General features: G+C 31.9%; 4 protein-coding genes across 8 annotated transcripts; 3 read left to right on the top strand and 1 right to left on the bottom strand.

Annotated features, from left to right (window-relative positions):
• The first annotated feature begins 237 nt into the window (after window positions 1-237).
• On the top strand, window positions 238-3,054 carry LOC149519200 (putative disease resistance protein At1g61300). The gene has a single exon (XM_089760345.1). The coding sequence runs from the start codon at window positions 238-240 to the stop codon at window positions 2,989-2,991; it is 2,754 nt and encodes a 917-aa protein (XP_089616471.1). The 3' UTR covers window positions 2,992-3,054.
• Window positions 3,055-9,244: 6,190 nt separating this feature from the next.
• Window positions 9,245-10,733, top strand: LOC149519201 (disease resistance protein SUMM2-like). The gene is made up of 2 exons (XM_089760228.1): window positions 9,245-10,133; window positions 10,195-10,733. Exons 1-2 carry the CDS (start codon window positions 9,245-9,247, stop codon window positions 10,731-10,733), a joined length of 1,428 nt encoding a protein of 475 aa, XP_089616354.1.
• An 804-nt stretch (window positions 10,734-11,537) lies between these two features.
• LOC149519202 (disease resistance protein RPS5-like) lies at window positions 11,538-19,721 on the top strand. Of its 5 annotated transcripts, XM_089759718.1 has the most exons (7): window positions 11,538-12,065; window positions 12,165-12,340; window positions 12,722-13,825; window positions 13,923-13,985; window positions 14,367-14,468; window positions 15,299-15,347; window positions 16,041-17,615. In XM_089759718.1, the coding sequence occupies exon 7, from the start codon at window positions 16,053-16,055 to the stop codon at window positions 17,613-17,615; it is 1,563 nt and encodes a 520-aa protein (XP_089615844.1). In that variant the 5' UTR covers window positions 11,538-12,065; window positions 12,165-12,340; window positions 12,722-13,825; window positions 13,923-13,985; window positions 14,367-14,468; window positions 15,299-15,347; window positions 16,041-16,052. The 5 variants fall into 5 exon arrangements, 4 of the variants coding, with proteins under 4 accessions (XP_089615844.1, XP_089615841.1, XP_089615842.1 ...); XM_089759715.1 differs by having other exon boundaries at window positions 12,722-13,985; window positions 14,076-14,468; XM_089759716.1 differs by having other exon boundaries at window positions 12,722-13,985.
• Window positions 19,722-19,954: 233 nt separating this feature from the next.
• LOC149519203 (uncharacterized) lies at window positions 19,955-21,216 on the bottom strand. The gene is made up of 2 exons (XM_089759719.1): window positions 20,678-21,216; window positions 19,955-20,230 (listed from the first exon to the last, which is right to left on the bottom strand). Exons 1-2 carry the CDS (start codon window positions 20,792-20,794, stop codon window positions 19,955-19,957), a joined length of 393 nt encoding a protein of 130 aa, XP_089615845.1. The 5' UTR covers window positions 20,795-21,216.
• Window positions 21,217-23,178: the final 1,962 nt, after the last annotated feature.

Consider the following 23,178-nt stretch of genomic DNA (forward strand, 5'->3'; position numbering starts at 1 on the left):
GTAGCATTCATCGACAAAAATGTAGAGGCTGCAAAGCTTTTGAAAGACACCATCTCCAGAGGGGTTAAAGCAATATATAATATTGATTTCCATCCTTAATAACCAAAATTTTCTAATAAAGTAATTCTTCTTAGATATTTACTGCATCCATATATTTACATGGTTATGGTTATAAAGTCCATCAACATAGTTTATGATATACATATTTGTTTTTATATATGTAGGGACTTTACAGCCATGGATTTTCTCCTTGCTAAATTTGATAAATCGTGGGACACTCCAACAAAGCTTGATGAGAAAATGAAAGACCTAAAGAGAAAACAGGTGGAACTAAATACTCTAAAAGGAGACACAGAGTCAAGAACAAGCACAGAGCTGCATCCGAGAAAAAAACTAAAGAAAGAAGTTGAGTTATGGCTCGGGAATGTTGAAACAGTAAACAGCAAAATCCAAGACCTTGAACAAAAAATTGGAGAAAGTAGTTTTGTCTCACGTGGATTCCTCAAAGGAGATGTTTTGAAGAAGATACAAGAAGTTGATGAACTTTTTCAGCGGGGTAGGTTTCGCGACGGTTTGGCAGTTAACAACCCTGGGTGGATTGGACAAGCTCTATCAACCACAACTTTATTCGGTGGAGCTGCAAAAACCTGTATGGAAGAAATTTGGGCCTACTTGATGAATGATGACATTCAAAAGATTGGAGTTTGGGGGATGGGAGGAATAGGGAAAACAACCATCATGAAGCTCGTACACAACCAGCTATTGAAAGAGACTGAAAATTTTGACATCGTGATCTGGATCACTGTATCAAAGGAGATGAACATCATTAAACTACAAAATAGGATTGCACGTGCAATGAATGTAACCCTTCACGAAGATGAAGATGAAACAATAAGAGCAGGGATGATATACGAAATGTTAGCTCGTAAAGGCAAGTATGTGTTAATCCTTGATGATCTGTGGGACAAACTTTCTCTTGAAGAAGTAGGCATCCCCGAGCCTTCTAATGGGAGCAAATTATTGGTAACAACTCGGTTATTAGATGTGTGTCACTATTTGGATTGCCGAGAAGTTAAAGTGCCAACTCTTTCAAAACCAGATGCGTGGAGGTTGTTCACGGAAAAAGTAGGTCGAGATGTTTTGAATCATCAAGATCTATTACCCCTTGTGAAATCTGTTGCTGAAGAATGTGCCGGTTTACCTTTGGCTATTGTTACAATAGCAAGCAGTATGAAGGGTGTACGTGACATTCATGAGTGGAGGAATGCACTCTTTGAATTAAACAGACAAGTGAAAAGCGTGAATGGGATGGAAGAGAAGGTATTTCAACAACTTCAGTTCAGCTATGATCGTTTACAAGATGAAAAAGTGAAGCATTGCTTCCTCTGCTGTGCATTATATCCTGAAGATTGGGAAATAAATACAGATAAGCTTATAAATCTGTGGATTGCTGAAGGGCTTGTGGAAGAAATGGATAGCATACAAACGGAGATTGACAAGGGGCATACCATACTGAATAAACTCAAAAACAGTTGTTTGATAGAAAGTTGTATGATAGAAAACAGTAATATAGATAAAGGTCAAGTGAAGCTGCATGATGTTGTACGGGACATGGAATTGCGCATCACAAGTGCAAGACCACGATTCTTGGTGAGAGCTGGCATGCTATTGAAAAGGATACCTGATGTGCGAGATTGGAACGAAGATTTGGAGAAAGCTTCATTGATGTGTAATTTGGAATTACAAATTCCATCCCAAATGCCTTCCCCAAAATGCCAAAAGCTCACAACATTATTGATGTGCCGATGCAAGATAGAGAGCATTCCAGAGTGTTTCTTTGAGCAAATGCATGGACTTAAGGTTCTTGATCTTTCTGAAAATCTTATTAAGAATTTACCAAATTCCATCTCTAATTTGGAAACTCTCACTACATTATTGCTTGGTTGGTGTGAACAATTAGAGAAGGTGCCATCTTTTTCAAAACTTCAAGCTTTAAGGAAGTTAGACCTTAGAGGAACAAAAATCAAGGATATACCTCATGAGATGGAAAGGTTGGTAAATCTCAAATATCTTGATTTGAGTTACACGAAAATAACAGAGATGGCCGATGGAATGTTGGCAAACTTCACATCCCTTCAGCACTTATCAATACTTGGATTTGATTATAAATTATTCGTGAGCGAAGAGGAAATAAGTGGATTAATGAGGAAGTTGGAAATCTTTGAAGGGTGTTTGTTTGACTGGAATGAGTGGAACAGTTATGCCCAAGCTTTGCATGCTCGAGAAAGATGGCCTCGTCAATACTTCATTTTAGTGGGTGATCGATTAATGTGGGATGATTTAGACAATAATTCGAAAAAATACATTGAATTAAAAGGTTGTGACATGATCTGTACAAATGGTATTAAGATCCTATCTGATGTTGAGGTTTTGACTATTGTGGAATGCACCGTGGATTTGTGTGAAGAAGAGTCATTTTTCTCGTGGTTTATCCCAGTGCCACATAATAATTTTTCATTTCTTTCTCGGATTGTGATAATTACCTGTAAAAAAATAAAGAAGTTGTTCTCGTCCAATTGGGTGCTGCAGAACCTCCAAAATTTGAATACTTTACGTGTTGAGGATTGCTGCGATATGGAAGAAATAATAGCATCAGAGTCAGAGTCAGAGTCAGAGTTGGAGGGAGAAGGAAATGGAGTTGCTATCAAGCTTACTCTTCCAAGATTAAAGAAATTGGAATTGTGGGATCTACCAAAATTGAAGAGCATTTGTGGTGCAAATGGAGTAGTGGTTTGTGATTCTATTGAGGAGATTGTTATACGTGATTGTCCAAAATTAAAGAGGATACCTCTGAATCTTCCGTTGCAAGATGATGGCCAACCATCTCTTTCTCCTTCTCTTACAATTATTGAAGCATACCCAAAGGAGTGGTGGGAATCGGTGGAGTGGAACCATCCAAATGCCGAGTCTTTGTTGGATCCCTACATTTGACATGTAGTTGCATGTTCGTTGAAATGCTTGACCACTACAGCGGTCACTTTTTTCTTTGATCAAATGCCCGACCATAATGGTAGCTTATTTCGAACATTTCCTTTTCATTCATTCTTTTTTCTTTATCCTTTTCTATTTTCACTTTCTTATATGTTAATCTCATGCTTGACCTTTCCAGTTTTCTTTGAGATCTTTCAGCACACCAAGGATTATTTTTTTTGATTATATGGCAGCAGCAGCAATAGCAACAGCTCACACACTTTAATGTTTATAACACCCTTGATGCATGTTCTTTTCAAGTCTAATATGTTTCTGCCCTTCTTGTTGATGTTTATAAGAATCGTGAGAATTTAGGTAAGGATGAATAAATTTAGGTCAAGTTGTTCAATTGCTCATATTTGGATTGATTCTTTTCTGAATCATCTTGATAAAACTAATTCTTTTTTCACAAAAGTTTTCATCAAGTTATTTATGGCAATTCCTTAAAATGCTTTGTTCAAATTCAAAATCTTTACAGATATATAATGCTTTATTGAAATTCATATAAACAAGTAAAGCACACTTTGCAAATAAAGATGAAAGGTTGTCTTGATTTTCATCGTGATTTTGAAGAACTATGCATTAAGCTAGGTATAATTTCTTCAAAAACAAACTCGAGGGTTAATGTTTTCTTTTTTTGCTTTATATTGTCATTTTATATAATTCTAATTAATCTTTTTTGTGTTATTATCTTTTGTTAGGTACATAACCTGCTCCAGGATTAGAAATGGCAAATGCTCACTCTGGAATGAAGTAAAGTAGAATAGTAAATTTCACTCCTCTGGTGAACACCAGTGTTCCTCTCAATTCGCTCAAATCATCTTCACCAACTTTAGAATTACTTCTGTTTTCTAGTGTAGTTATTTATTGGCTATGTACTTTGTTTGATGTCTGTTAGAAAAACATATCAAGAATTTCTCGGTATTAATCTTCGAAAACTAAATGCTCTCTATTTGATTGTCAGCCAGATTCTTTTTACCCTTAGTTCTGCTGCAAAGTTGTTGATTGTATTTCCTTTGCTCAAACATATTTTTTTGAAGTAAAGATGCTTAATTTCAAAATTAATTGGTGAAGTTGCAAAGAACATTATGAACAAAATTTGGGCATAGTTGGAGGATTGGAGTTAGGGGAGGAGTGAGTAAAACGATGGTTATGGAGTTGAAAGAGTTACGAGCAGCAAAAAAAAAAAAAAAATCTAGAGAAGGTTTGTAGCAGTAAGTGTAACAGTAGTTAAAGGACAAGTTGGGAAAAAGAGTTCTACTGAAATGGATTAATCTGGATCAGCAAACTTATTATTTAGGTGCTTTAGTTTTCTAGTATCTTTAATCTCAAGATGCATGAATATTTTGATCATGCAATTGCCATGAGGCAGGATTAAGAACTGAAAAACCAATGTAATATGCAATTTGAACTGAAATTGCTGGAAATTTATTAGACGGGGTTCTTAATTTAAAGTCTATTTCTACTTTTAAAATTATTGTTACAATCAGTTATAGCTGAAAATTTGTGTAAATTTCATTTTTTTTGGCAGGAATGTATATTTTTTCAACATGGAGCTTAGAATTAGAAATCATGTTTAATCCGAGCAATACCATCTTTTATGCAGGGACTTAACTGAACAAGTAGGCCAAGTTTTTGAAGTTGGAAATAGTACTAGTGTTGATGATGAATTTGTAACGCCTTAAATTTTATATTGAAAAAATATATAAATATAATATAATATATATGTAAAAATTTAATATAAATTGGGAGAAATTGTTTTCTTTTATTTCATTCTTATTATGATTTGTTTTCTCTTCTTTGTTTGATATATGCTATTCTTTTTCATCTTTCACTTAGGGTGTCTTTAATTTAATTTTCAATGATTAAAGTTTTCCAATATATTTGATAATTCAATTTTCAAAATCAATTTAACTTTTACTTACAAAAAGTGTTAAATATCTTTAAATAATTGGATATTTTCTGTGTTTACAAACTTTAACTCTTGACTTTAATTTGAGTCTCATACAAAAAATAAGATCAATTATATTTTACAAATTTGATATTATTTATATCGACTAGATTTATCTATTTAAGTATGCATGCAGATACATAAATTAATATTAATAAATTACTATTATTATCCATGTATATATAAAGTATATATATATATATCTATATTAAAGATATCAAGTCACAAAGAAATTAAAACTTTTAAAAACTTGACAAATTTCAAAATATATGATAAACAATGTTATTGAGCTAAAAAGAGATGAAATTAATCAAAAAGAACAAAATCTTGATATAATGACTATTAGATTTTTTTTTTGTCAAAGATTTTGATTTTGATTTATTTATATAAAATAAATAAAAATAAAAAATGAGAAAAACATACATCTCACATCAAAATAACTAAAAATAAATAATAGAATAAAAAACACAAATCACAACAAAACATCAAAACCCCCAAAAAATGAATGCAATATTCATGCATTCATGAAAATAATATTCAATAGGCCTTGAAAATCTTGAAAGTAGTAAGACATGCAAATTAATTAATTAATTAATTAATTAGATTTTGTCCCATGTTATGCTAATATACATTATTAACATTTAGTGGCGGTAAAATTCATTGGCTAAGACTAGTTTATGAAATTAAATCATAAAAAATATATTGACATACTTTTAATAATTTATGATCTTGATTAAAACTCTAAAAAATGAGAATGATTAATATGCGTCAAAAGAAATTTAATTAAAAATAAAAGAATAAGAAATTAAATCATTAAAATTATTAACATGCCCTTACTAAGTTGTAATCTTGATGACCATGTTTTATAAATGTGAGACAAGAAAAAAAAAGAATTAAATAAACAATAATAATGAAGACTAAATTAAATCAAAAGAAAATTATTGACATACCTTAACTTAACTACAATCTTGATAAAACATTGAAAAATGGAAATTTATTAAAAAATGTGTGCTAAAAAGAAAAAAAATAATGAAAATCATGTGCGTGTTGTGTAATTATTCCAGATAATATTTAACTTGAATATTCAAGTGAGGTTAATCACATATTAAGAAAGCCCTAGACAACAATGATTGCTTTGTAAAACTAAAATTATGAATTCATTTGAATTTATTTTTGCATGATTTCTTTATTTATCTCATGATTTTTATTCATTTATGGATAATGACCTGTTTATTTTAAATTGAGAAAAAATATCTTTTTCTTTTATTTCAAAGAAAATGAAGTAAACCACAATGAGTTGATGACAAACTTTATTTATTTAAATTTAAGAGAATATTGATTTAAACTACACATCTTATATAAATATATAAAATTCAAAGCTTTTGGTAAAAAAAAAAAAGAAATTGTCCAATGTGGATAGTTTATATAATTGACATACGAATGATCTTAAAAAATAGCCATGTGTCCTCCATTTAATTTTTATTTAATTTGATTTAAATTAAAAAAATATTTCAAATAAGTAATTATATTTCTTTTCTTTTAAATTTTTAATTTAATTACATACCTTTTTATATTTATGTGATATTTTATAGTCTTCTATGATTAAGAGTTTAACTTAAATTATATTAAATAATAATATTTTTCCTTATTTGTCAAAAGGCTTAATAAACTATCTACAATCATACTTGGATTTATGTCAAATTAAATCATGTGATGAGATTATTCTTTGCAATCTATTATTATTTCCTTTCATAAGTAATTCTTCTTTTAATTCATGGTCAACTTTTCATATTTAAAATTCAAAATTTTCAAAATTTTTATAGTTAATTTGCCGTTCAACTACAATTATAAATTAGATGTTAATTTTAGAGATCAATGAAGCTTTTAGGTTTGAGTTTGTATCGAAAAATTTTTACAACCCTTTTTTTGTTGATAAATTGTTTTGCATATTCAAATGATTTTATGATTGCGTCTTTGCATGCATATTTTGTTTTGTACGGTGCAATATTTTATTTGCTTAAATTTTTTGGGATTCATATATGAGGTTTTAGTGATTTTTTGCAATTCGATTTATGTATTACTTTTTATATTATGAAATACAATATGTGCTTTATATAAAAATCTATAGCAATTTGATTTTATATACAAGTGGTCTTAGTCCAAGTATATAGAGAGTTGATGTTAAGAAATTATAGACTATCATAAAAGTCCAAAGAAGTAATTATTTGTCTTGATTAGGAGTACAATAATTCTTGATAGTTAGATTTTGATTCTTTATATGCTTCATATAAAAATCGCTCTACTCATGAGGTTTTGAAATGGATTAAGTAGGATATCAAAAGAAGATTTAGCAATTGCAAAAGAATTATCAAAGATGCTATCAGCTTGGCATTTTTTTCAAACTTAAGGCATCATTCAAAAAATATTTGATTGATTGTTTCTTTAATAGTCTTCAAGTTACAAAATAGATGTTATAATTTATTTTTAATTTGATTGTAGATTTCTTCCCTTTTTTTTTTATTGTGAGCTCCAGTTGATTTGCAATATTAATCTTTGATTTAGCATGTTTTGTACTAATAACTTGGATAAATAATTAATTGATTTTTTGTGCTATTACAGTTGTTTACTAAATTTCATATAAAATTTCTTTCCATTTTAGTTAATATTAGGTTTATTTATATATATGATTTATCAATTTTTCATTTTTAGTCTTAATAAAACGTATGATTAACGGCACATATTAGGGTCTCAACTCTCAATGTTAATAGATTAGTTACCACAATAAGTAAGCTAACAAGTTATAACATATTAATTTCAATATTAATAAAAAGAATATAGATTAAAATTAGTCAATGTTTAATCTAATAAAAATTTATTAATTAGGGAAAGTTTACTTTAATATTTTTAATAGGAAAACAAATAAAAATGACTCAATATTTTAATTTAAAATAATAAACATGAGAAAGGGAGAGCATCGATGGTTAAGATTTTACTATATTATCTTTTCTCAATTCATATTAATTTCAATGTTAACAACAAATACCGATTAAAAGTAATTGATATTTGCTGAGAACTTGACTTAGTGGCAAAGAAAGGTCTTAGAACCTTCAAGTTATAGGTTTAAGTTTCATTATACGTGGGTTTGATTCAATTTTATGTTTGAATTTACTTTTTATTATTCAATGATTTTTTTATATATTTCAAAAATAAAAAGTAGCTAATGTTTAATTTAATAAAAATTAATTACTTAAGGACTTACTTTAATAACACTTCAACATGATTAATAAGAAAATAATAAAAAATTGATATTTTTATTTGAAATAAACATGAAAGAGAGGGGATTTTTTTCACTACTTAGAAAATAGTGTATATCTCTATTATTTTTACGAATATTTAAGGTTTTGCCACATCATTTTTTAATTTTTAGAAGCAAATTAAATAAAAAAATTAAAATTTCTACCATATTCACTTTAATTATATACTCTCCCTCTCATCCCAAAAGAAAATATTCTTTTTTCACCATATTATCATATTGGATCGTCAACAAGCAACAAAAAAACATTTGACATACGCCCAAAAGATGGAATGATGGAAGCAACCAAGCAACAATTTATTTCACCCTTTTATCCTATTAAGTATCATCTCTGTCATTTTTTTCAACAAATTTCAATCTTTCAATATTTAATTTAATAAAAAAATTTCTAACTTAAGGAAAGTTTAGCTTAATAAAAGTATGTATATATAAATGTTTGTGATTATTGCATTGAAAATGTATAAAACCTAATAAGCTTAGGTTTGACCTCACTCCAATTGGGTCTTTTATATATTTTCGGGTCCTACCTAACTATTGTTTGGTAATTCTTATATTAGTAATTCTTCATAGTTTGATTGATCTCATCAATTTCCTTCATTAAGTGAATAAGGCAAAGAATAAAGCAAATTACATAACATTTGACAATCCCAAGCCTTACATGTAAGTAACCTTTAGCTCTTGAGAGGTGTGTTTTAATTGTTATAATTTGGGATAGTAGCATTAATTGACAACAACGTAGAGGCTGCAAAGCTTTTGAAAGAAACCATCTCCAGAGGGGTTAAAGCAACATATAATATTGATTTACATCATTAATAACCAAAATTTTCCAAGAAAGAAATTCTTCTTAGAAATTTACTGCATCTATATATTTACATGGTTATGCCTATAAATCCATCAAAATGGTTTATGATATATATACTTGTTCTTATTTATGTAGGGACTTTACAGCCATGGATTTTCTCCTTGCTAAATTTGATGAATCGTGGGACACTCCAACAAAGCTTGATGAGAAAATGAAAGACCTAAACAGAAAACAGGTGGAACTAAATGCTCTAAAAGGAGACACAGAGTCAAGAACGAGCAGAGAGATGCATCCGAGAAAAAAACTAAAGAAAGAAGTTGAGTTATGGCTCGGGAATGTTGAAACAATAAACAGCAAAATCCAAGACCTTGAAAAAAAATTTGGAGAAAGTTGTTTTGTCTCACGTGGATTCCTCAAAGGAGATGTTTTGAAGAAGATACAAGAAGTTGATGAACTTTTCCAACGGGGTAAGTTTCTTGACGGTTTGGTAGTTAACAACCCTGGGTGGATTGGACAAGCTCTATCAACCACAACTTTATTCGGTGGAGCTGCAAAAACTTGTATGGAAGAAATTTGGGCCTACTTGATGAATGATGACATTCAAAAGATTGGAGTTTGGGGGATGGGAGGAATAGGGAAAACAACTATCATGAAGCTCGTACACAACCAGCTATTGAAAGAGACTGAAAATTTTGACATTGTGATCTGGATCACTGTATCAAAGAAGATGAACATCATTAAACTACAAAATAAGATTGCACGTGCAATGAATGTAACCCATCACGAAGATGAAGATGAAACAATAAGAGCAGGGATGATGTACGAAATGTTGGCTCGTAAAGGCAAGTATGTGTTAATCCTAGATGATGTGTGGGACAAACTTTCTCTTGAAGAAGTAGGCATCCCCGAGCCTTCTAATGGGAGCAAATTATTGGTAACAACTCGGTTATTAGATGTGTGTCACTATTTGGATTGCCGAGAAGTTAAGAGTGCCGACTCTTTCAAAACCATATGCATGGAGGTTGTTCACGGAAAAAGTAGGTTGAGATGTTTTGAATCATCTAGATCTATTACCCCTTGTGAAATCTGTTGTTGAAGAATGTGCCGGTTTGCCTTCGGCTATTGTTACAATAGCAAGCAGTATGAAGGATGTACGTGACATTCATGAGTGGAGGAATGCACTCTTTGAATTAAACAGACAAGTGAAAAGTGTGAATGGGATGGAAGAGAGGGTATTTCAACAACTTCAGTTCAGCTATGATCGTTTACAAGACGAAAAAGTGAAGCATTGCTTCCTCTGCTGTGCATTATATCCTGAAGATTGGGAAATAAATACAGATAAGCTTATAAATCTGTGGATTGCTGAAGGGCTTGTGGAAGACATGGATAGCATACAAACAGAGATTGCCAAGGGGCATACCATACTGAATAAACTCAAAAACAGTTGTTTGATAGAAAGTTATATGATAGAAAACAGTAATATAGATAAAGGTCAAGTGAAGCTGCATGATGTTGTACGGGACATGGCATTACGCATCACAAGTGTAAGACCACGATTCTTGGTGAGAGCTGGCATGCTATTGAAAAGGATACCGATGTGCGAGATTGGAACGAAGATTTGGAGAAAGCTTCATTGATGTGTAATTTCGAATTACGAATTCCATCCCAAATGCCTCCCCCAAAATGTCAAAAGCTCACAACATTATTGATGCGCCGATGCAAGACAGAGAACATTCCGGAGTGTTTCTTTGAGCAAATGCATGGACTTAAGGTTCTTCATCTTTCTGAAAATCTTATTAGGAGTTTACCAAATTCCATCTCTAATTTGGAAACTCTCACTACATTATTGCTTGGTTGGTGTGGACAATTAGAGAAGGTGCCATCTTTTTCAAAACTTCAAGCTTTAAGGAAGTTAGACCTTAGAGGAACAAAAATCCAGGATATACCTCATGAGATGGAAAGGTTGGTAAATCTCAAATATCTTGATTTGAGTTACACGAAAATAACAGAGATGGCCGATGGAATGTTGGCAAACTTCACATCCCTTCAGCGCTTATCAATACTTGGATTTGATTATAAATTATTCGTGAGCAAAGAGGAAATAGGTGGATTAATGAGGAAGTTGGAAATCTTTGAAGGGTGTTTGTTTGACTGGAATGAGTGGAACAGTTATGCCCAAGCTTTGCATGCTCGAGAAAGATGGCCTCGTCAATACTTCATTTTAGTGGGTGATCGATTAACATGGGATGATTTAGACAATAATTCGAAAAAATACATTGAATTAAAAGGTTGTGACATGATCTGTACAAATGGTATTAAGATCCTATCTGATGTTGAGGTTTTGACTATTGTGGAATGCACTGTGGATTTGTGTGAAGAAGAGTCATTTTTCTCGTGGTTTATCCCAGTGCCACGTAATAATTTTTCATTTCTTTCTCGGATTGTGATAATTAATTGTAAAAAAATAAAGAAGTTTTTCTCGTCCAACTGGGTGCTGCACAACCTCCAAAATTTGAATACTTTACGTGTTGAGGATCGCTGCGATATGGAAGAAATAATAGCATCAGAATCAGAATTGGAGGGAGAAGGAAATGGAGTTGCTATCAAACTTACTCTTCCAAGATTAAAGAAATTGGAATTGTGGGATCTACCAAAATTGAAGAGCATTTGTGGTGCAAATGGAGTAGTGGTTTGTGATTCTATTGAGGAGATTGTTATTCGTGAGTGTCCAAAATTAAAGAGGATAGCTCTGAATCTTCCGTTGCAAGATGATGGCCAACCATCTCCTTCTCCTTATCTTACAATTATTGAAGCATATCCAAAGGAGTGGTGGGAATCGGTGGAGTGGAACCATCCAAATGCCGAGTCTTTGTTGGATCCCTACATCTGACATGTAGTTGCATGTTCGTTGATATGCTTGACCACCACAGCCGTCACTTTTTTCTTTGATCAAATGCCCGACCACAATTGTAGCTTATTTCTAACATTTCCTTTTCATTCTTTCTTTTTTCTTTATCCTTTTCTATTTTCTCTTTCTTATATGTTAATCTCATGCTTGACCTTTCCAGTTTTCTTAGAGATCTTTCAGCACACCAAGGATTATTTGTTTTGATTATATGGCAGCAGCAGCAATAGCAACAGCTCACACAGTTTGGTGTTTGTAACTCCCTTGATGCATGTTCTTTTCAAGTCTGATATGTTTCTTCCCTTCTTATTGATGTTTACAAGATTCGTGAGAATTTAGGTAAGGATGAATAAATTTAGGTCAAATTCTTCAATTGCTCATATTTGGACTGATTCTTTTCTGAATCATCTTGATAAAACTAATTCTTTTTTTCACAAAAGTTTTCATCAAGTTATTTATGGCAATTCCTTAAAATGCTTTGTTCAAATTCAAAATCATTACAGATAATGCTTTGTTGACATTCATATAAACAAGTAAAGCACATTTTGAAATAAAGATGAAACGTTGTCTTGATTTTCACCGTGATTTTGAAGAACTATGCATTAAGCTAGATATAATTTCTTCAAAAACATACTTCAGGATTAATGTTTTCTTTTTTGCTTTATATTGTCATTATATATAATTCTAATTAATGTTTTTTGTGTTCTTATCTTTTCCTAGGTACATAACCTGCTCCAGGATTAGAAGTGGCAAATGCTCACTCTGGGATTGAAGTAAAGTAGAATAGTAAATTTCACTCGTCTGCTGAACACCAGTGTTCCTCTCAGTTAGCTCAAATCATCTTCACAAACTTTAGAATTACTTCTGTTTTCTAGTGTAATATTTATTGGCTATGTACTTTGTTTGATGTCTGTTACAAAAACATGTTAAGAATTTCTCGGTATTAATCTTCGAAAACTAAATGCTCTCTATTTGATTGTCAGCCAGATTCTTTTTACCCTTAGTTCTGCTGCAAAGTTGTTGATTGTATTTCCTTGGGTCAAACTTATCTTTTTGAAGTAAAGATATTTAATTTCAAAATTAATTGGTGAAGTTGCAAAGACCCTTAGGAACAAAATTTGGGCATAGTTGATGGAGGATTGGAGTTAGGGGAGGAGTGAGTAAAACGATGGTAATGGAATTGAAAGAGTTACAAGCTGCAAAAAAAAAATCTAGAGAAGGTTTCTAGCAGTAGGTGTAACATTAGTTAAAGGAAAAGTTGGGAAAAAGAGTTCTATTGAAATGCATTAATCTGGATCAGCAAACTGAACATGAACAGAACATTGCTCTAACCACTGTGTAAACCTTGATTGATTGTACCGCAGTTGATGTCTGATAAAGATTTGTTTACTTTAAGTCCACAAAAGCTCACTAATTAGTCTCCACCAATTCTTGTTCTTCTATACACTTGCACATAATAACTGTCTCAAGATTTTTCTTATTTGTTTTTGGATTCAATTCTGTTCTGAATCATCTTAAGCAAGAAATAATTTGATCTTTTTTTGTGTTGCTGGTGGATCGTTTCAGTCTCTCAATTATTTCATTTTTTTTCCTCAAATTTGTGAATCGAAAAAAAAAAGTAAAATCTTACTATGGTATTGCTAGGTGAAAATGAAGCTATCCAAATCAATAAAGGAGATTTAACCATTGGAAGCTGGCTTTGTCAAATTTTCTCTGCCATGAATTTCTGTTTACTCCCACCCCATACCTCATGACTTGAGCTTCCATGAAGTTGACTTACAAATATATTGGTCATTTGTCTTCTTCTGATTTGAACCTTCCTTGGTACATTCCCTCTTTCTTCTTGGTATTTCTTCGCACTTTCCATTTTCTTTGCTCCTCAGTTTTACACCTCTTCTGGCATGGTTCTACTGCTGGCAAGGGAATTGCATTTGCTTCTTCCTTTTAGCTAGGTCTTTTCTTCACTGCCTTGAAGAAGTATCAGGTAATTTTAATTACTATACTCTGTTTCTTTTTTATTCTTATAAATTGTGAGAAATTTCATGCTTTTTTATAAAATATTTAACTTTACTAGGATGTTGACTTGACTCGACACTGATTGTTGACTTGGGTTAGCAACTTATTATTCAGATGCTTGAGTTTTTTAGTCTCTTAAAGCTCAAGATGCATGAATATTTTGATCAAGCAATTGCCATGAGGCAGGATTGAGGACTGAAAAGCCAATGTCATATGCAGTTTGAACTGAAATTGGTGGAAATTTATTGAAAGGGGTTCTTAATTTAAAGTCTATTTCTACTTTTAAAATTGTTGTTACAATAAGTTATAGCTGAAAATTTATGTATAAATTTCATTTTTTTTCTTACAGGAGTCTAGATTTCTTATCAACAAACTTGGCATACCTCTGTATCACTATCCAAATTCAGATTCTTCATTGTGTTAAAATGGGTGCAACCTTAAAAAATTTCATGTATGTGGAAATTTCTCTTATGAATGTTGACTATTACATGATGAAAATATGTTTTTGACAAGTAGTAATAAGAAAATGAAGAATGTGTTTCAAAAGCGTCAACATGATGTAGTTTAGAATTGGAAATCATACTTAATCTAAGCAATGCCATATTTTATGCAGGGACTTAACTAAACAAGTAGGCCAAGTTTTTGAAACCGGAAAAAGTACTAGTGGTGATGACGAATTTGTCAAATTTTATTTGATTTTTCCGAATAATGTTAATACTATGAATTTTTACAATCAAGAGTTAAGACAACAAGAGTAGGTGGAATTGTGTTCTGTATCATATTAATTTAGTAAACCTTTTCCTTTCCCGTTCTTCTTATTTTATCATGTTATGATTGGTTGCTGGGAAACTAATCATCAGATGGGAAGGATTGGAAATTACTTTTTCTTTTTTATTTGTTTTTTTCCACCAAAGAATTGGAAGTGGAAAATTGAGCTCAAAAGTTTGATATTTTGTAAAAATAATTATATTAAAAAAATGAGAATAGGATATGTAAAGAGGCATAAGAAAAAATCTCTGATCATATTTTCAAATGATGTGACAATTGATGATTGGTTAACTGACATCAAATGACGGATTAGTATTGTATCTTTTACAGCAAAAAGTCTATTAAAGTTTTTTGTCATTGGTCGTGAACTCCACCCGTTGTCGTGTGAAACTAACTATTAAGCCAAAAAAATCAACGTTGATAGCTATTTGTAATCAAACCTGTGGAACCCATCATGCAAGTAACACCATACCCGTAACAATTACTCATAAATTTCGTTCATTTCTATTCAAGGTTTTGCAGAAACAACAACCAGTCTAGGAGCTTAATTCAAGGTAGCTAGGTAATTTAATTTACGGTACTTTATTTCTTTTTCATGCTTTTCATGATTTTGTTTGCTCTTTTTTGTTTCATTTATGCTGTTTCTTTTCCTTTTTCACTACTGATATTGGCTTATTTTAATTATTTGTTTAAAATTTTCATTTCAACTTTGTTAATTTTGTTATTCTTTAGAAAAATGGATCTTATGATCAAGCAATCACATAAAAAAAAAAACTTAAAATCTTCTTTGAAATTAATCACTTCAGCTTTAGGTTCTGGTAATAGTAATAGTAATAGTAATAGTAATAGTAATAGCCTTGATAACTGATTTGTTGGGTTTCAAGGACAAGGCTCTAACTTTTTAATTCTTGAGAGCTGTGTTTTGGTGATATAAGTTGAAGAAAGCATTATTACCTTTGAAATGAAGAAATGGGCAAGACCATAAAGTAATAGATTCATGAACCAACCTTTAAGCACTTGGAAACGATTATAGGAAAAAATATACATGATTGGTATAATAGTATTTGAAACTGGGAAGACACCATCTCCATAGGGATCAAAGCAATATATAATATTGATTCACATCTTTAATAGCCAATTGTCTCATTAAAATATGTTCTTTAGAAATTTACTCCATCTATATATTTACATGGTTAGAGTTATAAAAGTTCGTCAAAATGGTTTATGATATACGTAGTTGTTCTAATGTTCGTAGGGACTTACAACGATGGATTTTTTCCTTACTAAGATTGTTGAATTTTGGGACACTCCAACAAACCTTGATGAGAAAATGAATGACCTAAAGAGAAAACTGGAGGGGCTAAATACTCTAAAAGAGGATACGAAGTCAAGAATGAGCACAGAGCTGCATCCCAGAAAGAAACTAAAGAAAGAAGTTGAGTTATGGTTCAGAAATGTTGAAAGATTAAGCGTCGAAATCCAAGACCTTGAACAAAAAATTGGACAAAGTAGTTTTGCCTCACGTGGGTTCCTCAAAGGAGATGTTTTGAAGAAGATGCAAGAAGTGGATAAACTTCTTCAAGAGGGTAAGTTCCACGACGGTTTGGTAGTTGATAACTCTGGGTGGATTGGACAAACTCTATCGACGACAAATTTATTCGGTGGAGCAGCAAAGATTTGTATGGAAAAAATTTGGGCCTACTTGATGGGTGCTGATGTTCAAAAGATTGGAGTTTGTGGAATGGGAGGAATAGGTAAAACAACCATCGTGAAGCTCATACACAACCAACTTTTGGAAGAGACTGAAAAGTTTGACATTGTGATATGGATCACTGTATCAAAGGAGATGAACATCATTAAACTGCAAAATAGGATTGCAGGTGCAATGAAAGTAACCCTTGATGAAGATGAAGATAAAACAATAAGAGCTGGGATGATACATGAAATGTTGGCTCGTAAAGGGAAGTATGTGTTAATACTAGATGATCTATGGGACAAATTTTCTCTTGAAGAAGTAGGCATCCCCGAGCCTTGTAATGGCAGTAAATTATTGCTAACAACTCGGTTATTAGATGTGTGTTGCTATTTTGGTTGTCGAGAAGTTAGAGTGCCTACTCTTTCAAAACCAGATGCATTGAGGTTGTTTTGGGAAAAAGTAGGCCAAGGTGTTTCCAATCATCTAGATGTAGTACCCTTTGTGGAATTAGTTGCTTCAAAATGTGCTGGTTTGCCCTTGGCTATTGTTACAATAGCAAGCAGCATGAAGGGTGTACATGACGTTCATGAGTGGAGAAATGCACTCCATGAATTAAATAGACATGTAAAAAGTGTGAATGAGATGGAAGATATGGTATTTCAACAACTTCAGTTCAGTTATGATCGTTTACAAGATGAAAAAGTGAAGCATTGCTTCCTCTGCTGTGCATTATATCCTGAAGATTGGGAAATTGATTCAAATGAGCTTATAAATCTTTGGATTGCGGAAGGGCTTGTAGAAGAAATGGATAGCATACAAATAGAGATTGACAAGGGGCATGCCATACTGAATAAACTCAAAAACAGTTGTTTGATAGAAAATGCTAATGTATATAGAGGTCGAGTGAAGCTTCATGACGTTGTAAGGGATATGGCATTACGCATCACAAGTGTAAGACCACGATTCTTGGTGAGAGCTGGCATGCAATTGAAAGAGATACCGGATGTACAATATTGGAATGAAGATTTGGAGAAGGCTTCATTGATGGAGAATAGGGCATTACAAATTCCATCCCAAATGCCACCCCTAAAATGTCAAAGCTCACAACATTATTGTTGCCCAAATGCGCTATAGAGAGTATTCCAGATTGTTTCTTTGAGCAAATGCATGGACTCAAAATTCTTGATCTTTCTCATACTTCAATTAGGAGTTTACCAAATTCCATCTCTAATTTGGAAACTCTCACTACGTTATTGCTTCATTCGTGTGCAGTTTTAAAAAAGCTGCCATCTTTTTCAAAACTTCAAGCTTTAAAGAAGTTAGACCTTGGAGGAACATATATCAAGGATATCCCTCATGGGATGGAAAGATTGGTAAATCTCAAACATCTTGATTTGAGTTACACGAAAATAACAGAGATGGCCGATGGAATATTGGCAAATTTCACATCCCTTCAACACTTGGACTTAAACGGAGTTTATCATAGAATATTCGTGAGAGGACAGGAAATCGGTGGATTGAGGAAGTTGGAATTCTTTCAAGGGAGTTTTGATGACTTGAAGGAGTTGAGCAGTTATGTTCAAGCTTTGCATGCTCGAAGAAAAACACCTAGTCGATACTACATTTATGTGGGTGATCCATTGTCGGATGTTGCATATGGGTTGGAAAAAGCCATTGAATTAACTGGTCGTCGTAACATCTGTACAGGTGATATTAAGCTCCTATCTGATGTTGAGGAATTGAATATTGTCAACTGCACTGTTGGTATCTGTGAAGAAAAGCCATTGTTCTCGTGGTTTATCCCGGTGCCACATAACAATTTTTCATCTCTTTCTCGGATTGTGATAATTAATTGTAAAAAAATAAAAAAGTTGTTCTCGTCCAATTGGGTGTTTCAGAACCTTCAAATTTTGGATAGTTTATGTGTTGAGGAATGTGGGGATATGGCAGAAATTATAGCATCAGAATCAGAATTGGTGGAAGAAGGAACAAGTGCCATCAAACTTACTCTCCCAAGATTAAAGACATTGAAATTGAGGAATCTGCCAAAATTGAAGAGCATTTGTGGTGCAAATGGAGTAATGGTTTGTGATTCTATTGAGGGGATTGAATTAATAAATTGTCCAAAATTACAGAGGATACCTCTAAATCTTCCCTCACAAGATGATGGCCAACCATCTCCTCCTCGTTTTCTTACAACAATTCGAGCATATCCAAAGGAGTGGTGGGAAATGGTGGAGTGGGACCATCCAAATGCCAAGTCTCTGTTGGAGGCCTACATTAAGAAACGGTAGTTGCCTGTTCGTAGTAATGCTTGGCCTTTCCAGTTTTCTTAGAGATCTTTCCCGCACACCAAGGATTATTTGTTATGATTATTTGGTAGCAGCAGCAGCAGCTCAAACACTTTGATGTTTGGAACTTTCTTGTGGGATGTTCTTTTCAAGTTTGATATGATTCTGCCCTTCTTGTTGAAGTTAACAAGGTTTGTGAGATTTTCGATAAGGATGAACAATTTTGGTCAAAATCTTCAATTGGTCCTTGCACTCAAGTCAAATATTGATTTTTGTCTCGCTTTCCAAATTTGTATGAATCAGGTACATCATTAACACCATCAACATTTGACTTGAGTGCACGACCAATTCTAAGGTCTAACTGAATTTCAGTTTCTTTCTGCACAAAGATGACCTTTATGCATTTTCTTTTAAGTTTTATTGTTTTCTACTTCATATTTTCCCGCTTCTCGGCACCATCAATAAAGATTTTGTTCCCACTGAATGCATGCCGTTAGTGTCAAAAGGAAGTTTGGTTTGATGCACTTAGCTGGCATTTTTATGGTTATGAAGATGACCAGTATGATTCATGCTTTGTGGATTATATTTCATTTAGGACTGGGGTCTGTTTGGATTGAATTCCTTTTCAAGAAAGTATTCATCAAGTTCTTTATGACAATTCCTAAAAGTATTTTGTTGAAATTCAAAACGTAATGGCTAAGGCACATTTTGAAATAACGTGAGAGGTCCTGATCCTCACCATGATTTTGAAGAACCATGCGCTAAGCTAGAAATAAGATTTTATATTATTTTTATTATTATTATTATCATTATTATTATTATTATATACAATTCTAATTCATTTTTTTCTCATCTTATCTTTTCCTAGATACATTTCCAGCACGAGGATTAGAAATGGCAATTGCTCACTCTGAGATTGAAGTAAAATAGTAAATTCCACCCGTCCTGACCACCAGTGTTCTTCTCAGTTTGCCTGAATCATCTTCATCAACTTTAGAATTTCCTTTGTTTCCTACCGTAACAGTTATTGCCTATGTGCTTTGTTTCTTATTCAAAACGTGTAATAAAAATGAGAGAAAATTACTCCCATTTTCTTATTGAGAATGCAGGCTTTGCCAAGTTTTCTCTGTCAAGAATTTCAGTTTACTTTGCATGCGTCCACTCCATACCTAAAAATATAAATCATTTTGCCATGGACAGCCCAAAGAAATTAATTTGGGAGTTGGAAGCTGGAGATTGGGTAGCTCTTTGTAAGAAGAAAAGTTCATCCAATCTTTGGGTCAACAAGAATGGACGAGCTGTCGCAGGAGCTACCAATGCTTTCAATCTGGGCAAATATACACCAGCACTTACCTCCGCAGAGTGGTCAAAACCATAAGCAATTGAACCATCCCAAAGATCCCCATACCCTAACAAATTCTTGTACTTGATTGATCCTTCCACTGAGGAAGACTTAGCCTGCAAAAACATCATACAATCATAATTCAGAGAAATTACAGAATTAAAGCATTATATCCATATTTCATAACATATTCCAATCCTATTCACAACCTTCTGCACACGAAAGCTAGCTAAGAATTCCCATACTAGAATGGCTAAAGATAAAACTGAAGATTAAGCATATGTAAAAGTACAATTTTTACAAGAGGATTGAATCAGAAATTAAGAATCAATCTCTTAACATAGCTCAACACCAAATTCAGAAGACCTAAAATTGGATTTTTTTTTTAATCCCAATTAAAATGCAATGCTAAGCACTTTTTTTTTTCCTAAAAAAGAAACAAATTTTAATAATTTTATGGCCTTCGTATCCAACATCAAATTAATTACATTAATTTCTTCACAATAAGAATAATTTAATTATTCACTGAATAAAAAACCTAAATTTTTACAAAGCATATTTACCTCAGCTTTCGTATAAGCTCCAATCTCTCCCGATAACCGATTCGCAGCTTCCTGAACCTCAATAATGACATTGGCGCTTCCGGGGATCGCCGGCGGGCCTGAATCGAGCGTGATCATAACGAATCATATAGTCCGAGCGATTTCAGCCGCCAATTGACCGCGTTCGATTCTCACAACAGCTCCTGAATCGTGGTGGTTTTCTTCAAAGCTTCTGACGCTTCGGCTTCGATTATGTAACCTTTGGTCTTCGTGTTCCCTTTGATGATCACGTCGTGGACGTGGATTGAAATGGGCCCGATTAACATACGTCGCACTAGAGCGTCCATTTTCAGCTTCACCGCTCGGGGCGTGGCGGGTTCCAACGAGACGTCGTGTTCGTATTCGTCGTCTTCTTCTTCATCTTCTTCAACAGCGTCGTCTTCGTCGAATTCATAGGCATTATCGGGATGTTGGTTTCCGGGTCGGGTTTCGAGTCAGGGTCGGGCATTGCTAGAAATCAGAATAACAGAGAGGGAGCGCGATTGAGGACTTAAAGAGAGTATTACTGCCGGTGGTCAACAGGTCAAGCAGTCCTTTTTTTTTTTTAATTTCTTAAACAATTATTATTATATTACATTTTTATTTTAATCATATTCCTAATATTTGAAAAAGAAAGAAAGAAAGTGATTTTTCAGAGAAATTATTTCATCTGGGTAAAGTTTTTAGATTTTACATGCCACATATAATATATTAAGAAAATTACAAAATAATTATAAAAATATAACAATCTTTTAATCATGCTTATGAAATTATACTTTTAATGAAGCGTTTGATTCGTGAAATCTTAAATTTCGAAAAAAATTATAATATTTGAAAAAATATGATTATGAAAAAGTATGAATTTTTATAATATCTAATTTTTAGATTTATGTGTTTTGTTGGAGGAATCTAGAATTACTTAAACATGAGTTTGTATTATAATGTCTTTCACTATATAATAAAGACAATAATTTATCAAATAAAAATAATTGACAAATAATGCATTGATCTTAAAAAAAAAGTCATAATTGATTATTTTAATAAAATTACAATATATAATTATTGCGTTTATGATCAAATCAACATAGTAATTAATTGTTTTAAAAAATTACAATGAATAATTATAGCATTTATTTTCAATGAAACATAATAATTGATTTTTTAGATAAATTACAATGATCATTATTACATTTATCTTCAAAGAAAGATAGTAATTGAATTTTTTACATATTTCAAAAAAATTATAAGAAACAATTATTGTGTTTCCTTGAATAAAAATGAATAATTGGTTTCTCACCTTATTAATTGACTTATCATTAATGGGTTATATTGTCATTAATTGGCTTATCATTGGCAATTATTAAGTTTCCACGCAATAATTGCCTTCTTAGCACATTAATTAACTTATCATTAATGGTTTATATTGTCATTAATTGGTTTATCATTGACAATTATTGCATTTTTTTAAAATGAAAAGGCCAACTTCTTAGTACATTAATTAACTTACCATTAATAGGTTATAATATTATTAATTGGCTTATCATTACTATAATTCCTTGAATAGAAATGCAATAATTGATTTTTCAGTGCATTAATTGGCTTATCATTTAATGTTGTTAAATATTTTTTTTTTTCAAAAAGCATAGTAAATAATCACAATTATAATGTTGGTTTAAAAAAATTTAAATTTCTTTACTATACATTAATTTTTAAAAGGGGAAATAGAAAGAAAATATTTTTTATTTAGAAAATTTTGGTATAAAAGTTTTTTTTTTTTTTTAATCTTAAAATACCATAATGAGAGGTGTTTTTTTGATTCATAGATTTTTGGGTATTGTTGATAATTTAAGATTTTCTCTAGGAATTGAATATCAATAAATCAAATGTAGAAATTAAATATCCACAAGCAAAATTTTACAAAAAAATTTAAATTCTCCTAAACCAAATGCCTTCTAATAATTTACAAAAAAATCATTAATTTGTTTATCAAAACTACAATTTGAAGGAGGGGATTTCAATTTGAATGTTGTTAAGTATTTTATTTTGTTTTTGTAACTCAAAAATTTTAGTTTTTTTTTTCTTTTCTTTATTGGCATAAACAATTTTATAGATAATCTTAATTATTATAATATAAAAAATTGGTGCCATTGCACAGGTAAGGCCAGTAATCAATATCTAAATTAACAACGATGCTAAATATATAATGGCTAATAGGGACTTCATGTGGGCCCACTATCCTAGAGATTGGATTAAAATACATTTGATTTAGATTTTGGGTAGATAATTACAAATTGAAATAAGTTTTGCCCATGAGCTCTATTTCATTATTAAATTTTTTTAAGAATCATCATCATCATCATCATCATCATCATCATCATTATTATTTACAAAAGAGACCACAAAAAAATTATAAATATTGAATTTTAAATTAAAATCCAAGTTTAACTATACTTTAAATTAAAAGACAATTGACAATATTATAA

This window comes from Durio zibethinus, chromosome 4 (genome assembly GCF_047325235.1).
Source record: "Durio zibethinus cultivar Kanyao isolate XHJ-2024 chromosome 4, ASM4732523v1, whole genome shotgun sequence".
In the NCBI taxonomy this organism is placed as follows: Eukaryota; Viridiplantae; Streptophyta; class Magnoliopsida; order Malvales; family Malvaceae; genus Durio; species Durio zibethinus.